Below are 8,349 nucleotides of genomic sequence, written 5' to 3'. Positions count from 1 at the left end.
GCCGCTCCTGCTCCCGCAGCCGCTCCTGCTCCCGCAGCCGCTCCTGCTCCCGCTGCTCTGCCAGCCTCCTGGCCTCGGCCGCCTTCCGCAGCCGCTCCTGCTCCTCCTCCCTCCTCTTTTGCAGCAGCTCCTGGTGCCGCCGCTCCTCCTCCTCCTGTCAACAGGGAGCGCGGTCAGGGCCCCCGGGCCAGCCCGGGCTGCAGGGGCCACAGAGCGTCCGGGGAGGAAGAGCGGCGTGAGCCCAGGACACTCCACCAAAGCCCCGTCCACAGGGAGCTCCGTGACCAGCCTGAGAGGCATCCGGCGACAACTCTTGCTGCTGCAGCGTGTTTACAGCCTGGAGCCAGACCCTGGAGCTGGGGGACACTGGGCGGGTCACACAAGCCCTCTGGCCTGGTCTGTCCTCATTGATCAAACATGGACAACAGTTACGCCCATGCCTCATGAGCCTGCTGGGTTTATATGCACGACGCACTCAGAACAGTGCCTGGCACTATGTAAACACTTCATACGTTTCAGCCACTAGTCCTGTAACCCCACAGGACAGATCTGCATTCCCTAGAGTTGTAAGACTGACGGTTCTCAGGACAGGTGGGCCTGTAATCTCATGTGCTGTGCTTAGCTGCTCAGCCCTGTCCGACTCTTTGCGTCCCCACAGACTGTAGTTCGCCAGGCTCCTCTGTCCCTAGGGATTCTCCAGGCACAAACACTGGAGTGGGTTGCCATTCACTTCTCCAGGGGGTCTTCCTGACCCAGGGGTCAAACCCAGGTCTCCCACATTGCAGGTGGATTCTTTACCATCTGAGCCACCAGGGGAGCCCTGTAATCGTAATCCTCACAATAACCCTACCAAGTAGATACCACTGTTACCTGAAGGAAATGAAGCACAGAGAGGTCAAGGAACCCACCCAAGGTCACACAGCCAACAGAGGGCAGAAATGAAATTGGAAGTCTGGCTCCCAAGGCCATGGACTTAGCCCTCAAACTGCTGCCTCTGCAGAAAACACAAGGCAGGTCGCTGTCACCATCCCCATCTCCACAGCCTCTGCTGAACCTCCTTCCGAGCTTGAGGCGACAAGATCCACCGGGATCAACCTGATGGAGTGGCATGTGCCCGGCGGTCCTCGGGCCCTGCAGACTCCCCCACCTCTTCCCTGCGGCCGCGCCCGCGCTCACACCTGCTGCAGCCACTTGAGCCTCCGCGCCTCCTCCTCCTGCTTCCTGCGCGCCTCCACTTCCTCCATCTTCTTAGCTGCTGCCTTCTTTCTGGCCTTCTCCTCTGCCAGCCGCTCCTCCTTGGCCTGCAGAGCCCAAGCCCAGATGCCCATTGGAACAGCCCCCCTCACTCAACCCTATGGAGTGGGGCTTGGTACTCTGTGTGACAGATACTCTGAGTCCTATGGACCCGGCTTGCTCCCACAGCCCTGGGGAGGGGGCAGCCAGGAGGCACTCCCGCCAGGAGCACAGGGCTGTGCTCGCCCCAGAGCAGACCTTCCACCCTGCACGTGGCTCAGAACTGCAGGGCCCATGACGGACAGGAGAAGGATATGGGGCAGGAGACCGGTAAGGTCCCCATGGGTCCAGTCCACTGAGCTGCCGCCCACACACAGCCCAGGCCCGCACCTTCTCCGTCTTCTCGTCGATCTGAGCAAACTTCTGCTCGATCTGCTTCTTCTTCTCCTCCTTCATCTGCTCCACCCGCTCCCGGGCCTGCAGCACCTTGCGGAGGCGCTCCTCGCGCTTCCTGTGGGCACACAGGGTGGTCACGGGGGTCCAGCGAGGCTGGGTGGGCTGCAGGGCATGGAGGCACTTACAGCTTCACCTCCTCCAGCCGCCGGCGCTTGTCCTCCTCCACCTTCTGCCTGCGGAGCTGCTCGGCCTCCTCCTTCCGCCGCAGGTTCTCCAGGCGCTGCCGCTCTTTCTCCTGGGGTGGAGGGGTAGGGAGTGAGCGAGCACAGCCCGGTGCTGGGCCAGGACGACCCCCAGACGTTGCCCTGGGACCCCCACAGCAATCCTCCCCAACCCCACCAGACAGGCAGCAGCACCAGACTGCTTCTGAGAGGCAAAGTCACCCCAAAAGGGCCTCCATTCCCACCCAGATGGAGGCCTTGGGCTTCAGTCTCTCTTCTGGGGGAATCCAAAGGCCTCCCAGGGGCCTGAGACACACGTGCCCTCACCTGGGCCTGGGAAAGTCCTGGGAAACACAAGAGTCAGGCTCAACATTGGATGTATGCTCTGAGTCTAGCTATGTAAAAAGTATATTTGAAAGAACTGGATTGGGAAGGGACAGAAAGGCAGTTTTGAAAGTTACTGTTAATGTTCTATTTAAGGGGGTGGGTGGGTGAACCTCAAAGTCGCTTAGTCCTGTCCGACTCTTTGCGACCCCATAGACTATACAGTCCATGGAATTCTCCAGGCCAGAATACTGGAATGGGTAGCCGTTCTCGTCTCCAGAGGATCTTTCCAACCCAAGGATTGAACCCAGGTCTCCCACATTGCAGGTGGATTCTTTACCAGCTGAGCCACAAGGGAAGCCCCTGGGTACATGTATTAATTTTTTATTATATGTGTAATATGACCGTACACACATACTTTTATGTGTATTAACTATTTCCTAACAGTTGAAAAAAAAAGGAAAGATAATACTGCCATATGCTAACAGAGGTTTACTATAGGCTGCAGAGGTAGATGAGAGGTGCCATTTTTTCTCTTTATTTTTCACACTTCTTATGATACGGCTACATAATAATTTCAAAAACAACTTTTAAAAAGTGTTAGTTGTTTCAGGGCTGCTTCTTCAGTGGTGAAGAATCTGCCTGTCAGTGCAGGAGACACGGGTTCAACCCTGCACTATCACACCTGAAACTTTGAGAACTAAAGCCACAGGCCACCTGCCAGATCCCAGCCTGATCCCTGACTGGTGCACCTGGACAGGTCCAAACAGCACTGTGAAGGCTTGGAAATCTGAACTGACGCTGGAACCACAGCCGGGACCAGCAGATTGCCACTAAAGCAAACAATAAGACTTAACTTCTCCATAAGACTTAAACAAGACCCAGTCTCCCAACACAGGGCTTCCTGGTGGCTCAGACAGTAAAGAATCTGCTTGCAACACAGGAGACCCAGGTTTGATCCCCGGGTCAGGAAGATCCCCTGGAGAAGGGAATGGCAGTTTTCTTGCCTGGAGAATTCCATGGACAGAGGAGCCTGGCAGGCTACAGCCCATGGGGTTGCAAAGAGTCGGTTGGATATGACTGAGCAACTTTAACTCACTCCTAACATCATATTCAAAATGTGCAGGATGCGATCCCAAATTACTCAGCATAAAAGAACCAGGGAAATCTTAACTCCCATGGGAAAATCAATCAACAGACACCAATGCCAAGACGACATGTTGGAATTACCTGACAAAGACTTTAACGCAGCTATGACAAAAATGCTTTAATAAGTCATCAGAGGATTCTTAAGAAACTAGAAAAATAAAAACTCTCAGCAACTGAAAGATCTAAAGAAGAATCAAATGGAAATTTTGGAACTAAAAATACAGTAACTGAAAAAGAATTTCAGTGCATAGACCCAACAGCAGAATGGAGAAAACTTGAAGATAAATCAATAAAATGAATCCAGTCTAAGCACAGAGAGAAAAGATATTGAAGAAAAATTAACAGACCCTGAAGGAACTGTAGGATGACAACAAAAGGTTTATGAAATGCTGGGGAGAAAAAAAACCAAACCTTGAAGAAATAATGGCTGAAAATGCCCAGAGTTGCTGAAAGATATAAATCTACAGATTAAAGTGAAGTGAAGTGAAGTGAAGTCACTCAGTCACGTCCGACTCTTTGCGACCCCATGGACTATAGCCCACCAGGCTCCTCAGTCCGTGGGATTTTCCAGGCAAGAGTACTGGAGTGGGTTGCCATTTCCTTCTCCAGGGGATCTTCCCAACCTAGGGATCAAACCTGGGTCTTCCACACTGCAGGCAGGCGCTTTACTGTCTAAGCCACCAGAGAAGCTGAGGTCATCAAAACTTAAACAGGATAAACCCAAGGATACACATACCCAGCCAGAAAAGAATCAAACTGCTAATAACTCAGTAATACAGGGCTTCCCTGATGACTGAGTGGTAAAGAATCCACCTGCCAATATAGGAGACATGGGTTCGATCCCTGGGCTGGGAGGATCCCGAACGCTGTGGATCAGCTAAGCCCACGTGCCACAGCTACTGAGCCTGCGCTCCAGAGCCCGGAACCCATAACTGCTAAAGTCACGCGCCACGACTGCTGAGGCCCACGTGCCCAGAGCCCGGAACCCGTAGCTGCTGAGCCCACGCGCCACAACTGCTGAGGCCCACATGCCCAGAGCCCGGAACCCATAACTGCTGAGCCCACACGCCACGACTGCTGAGGCCCACGAGCCCAGAGCCCGTGCTCCACGATAAGGAAAGCCACGGCAGTGAGAAGCCCGCACGCCACAACGAGAGAGCAGCCCCCACCTGCACAGGAGAAAGCCTGCACGCCGCAACGCAGACTCCACATAGCTTGAAAACAAACACAAAAACCACTTAATACAAAGGGAAAAAACCTGCAAAGCAAGCACCAGAAAAAAAGACACATTATCTAACAGGGAGCAATCATTTGACTGACATCAGAAAGTATGGAGGCCAGACAGAAATGGCACATTTTAAGATTGCTAAAAGGAAAGAACTGTTATTCGAGAATTCCACTTATTCAGTGAAAATATCCTTCACAAATGAACTTTCTCAGACAAAGGAAAACTAGAGAATTTGCTGCCAGCAGACTTGTTCTCAAAAAATTGCTAAAGTGTGTTTTCCAGATGGAAGAGAAATGATAGCAGAAGAAAACATCAAAAATGAAGAACAAAAATGATAAATATCTGGGTAAGTATCAACAGACTTCCTTTCCTCTTGAGTTTCTTTAAAATCTTTGATAGTTGAAAGCAAAAATTATTCTGCCAGGGCTGTCGATGTATGGAGATGAAATACGTAAGACAAGGTTCACACACAGCGGGGAGTCAAGGCGCCTACAGGTAATTGATAAGACACAGATGCCAAAGTGACTGTGCAAGTTTGTAATGCCTCACAACACACACCAAAAAACACTCAAAATGATACAGTCCAAATTGTGGAAGACAAATTAAAATGGAATACTAAAAAATGTTCAAGGGAGCCCCAGAAGAAGGCAAGAAAAGGAAACAGAAGAAAAAAAAATAATGGTAACAGCTGACAATAATAAAACAGTAGACTTAAATCCTTAAATCCGAACGTACAACAAAATAAATCAGACGTTGTTAGATTTTAAAAAGAAAAAACAAAACCAAACCACCATGACTCAACTATATGCTGTCTACCAGAAACTGACTTCAAATGTAATGGCTGAGATGCCAATCTCAAGAGGTCACCTGTCATGATTCCCCTCATGACAGTCTCAAAAGGCCAAAACTATAATGATGGAGAACCTGGGCTGTGAGTGGGGCACAGAGTTTTGGGCGGGGAGGGGAGGGGATGGAACTGCTCTGCACCCCAACTGTGGCAGGGGGTTACATAAACCTATACTTTCACAAAGTATAGATTTTACCGTATGATCATTTTTAACATAAATTTTACTGTAAAGTTTGTTTTTTTAATATAAAAGTTTTTTTTTTTTTTTTAGAAGATGGAGAGAGAAATGGAAACAGAGATGACGCTGAGCCATAGGAGCCAGGCTGGAGGAGGGCGCTGGCCTTCAGGAGGCCCCCTCAGGGAAGGAGCAGGTGGCCTTTTGCTCTCCAAACACCCAGACCCAGGGGAAACTAGTGAGAGGCCACCCCGTCTGCTGGCCTGTGAGGAAAGCACCGGGGAAACAAAGGTCATGTGGCACCCAGAGAGTGCCCACCCTTTCTTTCTACCCCACCCTCCCCATGTGCCAGACTCCTGTTCCCAGCAGAGCTCAGAAAAACAGGCTCTTTTCCTGAAGTTCAGGTGTTAGGATTTCCAAGTCCAGGTCACAGAATTTATCCTGTTGCATTGTGAATCTCACAAAACGAAAACAAGAGTTACTTAAGCCATAGAACCCGTGCTTCCTCTCTGCCCCAACCCTGAGAGGTGGGCTGCTCCCCAGAGGCCCCCATCAAGGCCAGGGCAGAGAGCAGGAAGAATCCAAAAGCTTGCACAGCCCCTTCTGCCTCCAGGGGCCTCAACTGAGCAGCGTCTCTGCCATTCATCAAACCATTCCATGCCGAGCCCTGTGCTGGGGGCTTGACACACATTTCTCTTTGGTTCATTGGGTCTGCACGAATGGACCACTGTCTCCACATTTCATAGCCAAGGAAATGTAGGCCCAGAGGTTAGGAAACCAGTCCAAGGCCACAGAGACCTGTGTAGGTCCCTTGGTCTCTTTGAGGACTGTCCTCCCCACCAGATGCCCCGTGCAGAGACCTGGGCTCCCCACAGCTGGGAAGGGCAGCCTCCTGAATCCCTTGGTCATCCCCACGGGCCCTGTGAGGCTCCAAGCAGTCTGGGTGGGGCACGGGTAGTTCCTCGTAGGAGGAACAAGCCCAGGGCTGGTTCACTGCTGCAGGCACAGATGCCCAGCAGGGCCCTGGCACAAAAACAGGTGCTTAAGGACCACACAGCTGCTCCCTGGCATACTGGATGGCACGCCCCGGCCCTGTCCATCCAGATGGGACCAGCCTTCTTGCAGGAGAGGCAAGTTCAGGGCCTGCCTGTCCAGCTGTGGGGAAGCCCCTTGACTGCCAAGCTGAGGCCCTAAGACCCTCGGCTAGAGGCAGAAGCCCTCCTGGTAGGAGGCCTTTAAAGCGCCAGTGGACACTGAAGGACTACGGGGACTGCAGCTCCGCAGCTGCGCAGGAGACCCCGGGAGCCAGGACCGCGGCCCAAGCCGGTCCCAGTGCTCCACGGCTCCCTGCACACGGCCGGCCATCCAGCTTGGCTCTGGGACACCTGAGAAGAGAACAGCTCCTGTGGCTTTCTTTCTGAAGGGATGACACTGACTGTTCCAGAAAGTGTCACCCGGAGGACCCGGCCCTCCTTTCCCCGCACTGCCTGCCCCTCAAGGCAGCAGCTTAGGTCTGCGACCCAGTAAATCTCGGTGGCCTGGGATCAGAGAAGCCTTGTCTGTTCTCTTCGCAGCCCCAGACCCTGAGGATGAGCCCAGCAACAGGGAAGCGGGAGGGAGGGAGGCCAGAAGGAGGTGGCCGGGGAGGTGGGGAGACAGTGCAAGATGTGGCCCCGGGGACAGGCCGCAGGTCACACCCCCTCTGCTGCCTCCTGCCTCAGGGAGGCTCTGAGACTCCTCCTCCCAGGCAGGCTCTGCTGGGTCAGCCTGCCAGCACCTCGGCTTCACCTCCCTCCTCTGGCTCCCCTTAACGCTCCCATTGATGATGTTAGTGCCTCTACAGGTGCTGTCAGTTTCACGGAGACAGGGCCACAGCGGATAAGTGCTGCGTGGAGCTAGGTTACGAGGAAGGGGAAGGCCTTACTTACAACAAAGCTGCTCTGTGGAGGAGAGGAGACAGGGAAAAAGCCAAGAGTTAATGCCAGGTTGGGGGAGACCTGGAAGGCAGACCACCCTCCTGGTGACGCCTGCCCACCTCTCACCAGCGTCTCCATCACCTCCTCTGGCATACCCAGCCCTCACCCCCAGCAAATCAGTGTCCATATGTGTCCTTCACTTTAACTACTCAGGCCACCGGGAGGGAACAGTGTGTGTGTGGGGATGGACGGTCATGGTGGCGGCTGGCCAGGTCAGTTCTGTAACTTTCTGGCCCAGGACCGAGGACCTGGGAGGCCACCCGGAGCCAGCCAAGCCATGAGGCGGCCAGGCAGAGCCCAAGGGGATGGGACAGTCCCCAAGGTCGAGGCAACCCAGGGCCACAGAGTCTCGAGTTGGCCCCTGACTGGTGGGCCAGGCCACAACCTGCCTTGGCCCAGACCCTGGCAGCTCCTCACCTTGGGGTCCACGCGCAGGGGAGTGTTGCGCTTGATGAAGGATTTCATGATGTTGCCGTGGGGGGTCGAGGTCGGGGTCATGAGCATCTGGTTCCTCTGCACGGTGTGTAGGAAGGTCCGGAGGGGCCGCACCACCTGCAGACGGGACCACGGTCAGGCCCCGGGGGTCGGGACAGACAGAGCAGGGTCAGACCCCAGGGGGAGAGACAGACAGACCAGGGTCAGACCCCGGGGGCGGACAGACAGACCAGGGTCAGACCCCGGGGGCGGGACAGACAGACCAGGGTCAGACCCCAGGGGGTGGGCCAGACAGACCAACCGTCAGACCCCAGGGGCGGGACAGACAGACCAGGGCCAGACCCCAGGGGCCGGGACAGACAGAC

General features: G+C 54.1%; 1 protein-coding gene across 2 annotated transcripts in view; it reads right to left on the bottom strand.

Moving 5' to 3' along the window:
- Nucleotides 1–8,349, bottom strand: part of LOC120874553 (inner centromere protein) — a 28,196-nt gene that overhangs the window by 5,776 nt on the left and 14,071 nt on the right. Inside the window, exons 10-15 of one of the 2 annotated variants that reach the window (XM_040256004.1) lie at nt 7,967–8,101; nt 7,502–7,513; nt 1,815–1,924; nt 1,624–1,744; nt 1,179–1,301; nt 1–154 (exon numbers count right to left, since the gene is read on the bottom strand). The exon at nt 1–154 is cut by the window's left edge and continues 106 nt beyond it. In XM_040256004.1, coding sequence (XP_040111938.1) covers nt 1–154; nt 1,179–1,301; nt 1,624–1,744; nt 1,815–1,924; nt 7,502–7,513; nt 7,967–8,101 — 655 coding nt within the window. The remainder of the gene's footprint in view (nt 155–1,178; nt 1,302–1,623; nt 1,745–1,814; nt 1,925–7,501; nt 7,514–7,966; nt 8,102–8,349) is intronic. The other variant, XM_040256005.1, reaches the window with a different exon arrangement.

The sequence above is a fragment of the Oryx dammah genome, unplaced genomic scaffold (assembly GCF_014754425.2).
Source record: "Oryx dammah isolate SB20612 unplaced genomic scaffold, SCBI_Odam_1.1 HiC_scaffold_15, whole genome shotgun sequence".
Classification (NCBI taxonomy): domain Eukaryota; kingdom Metazoa; phylum Chordata; class Mammalia; order Artiodactyla; family Bovidae; genus Oryx; species Oryx dammah.
Note: the sequence above shows the minus strand (reverse complement) of the source record. Positions and strands in the feature narration are given on the sequence as shown.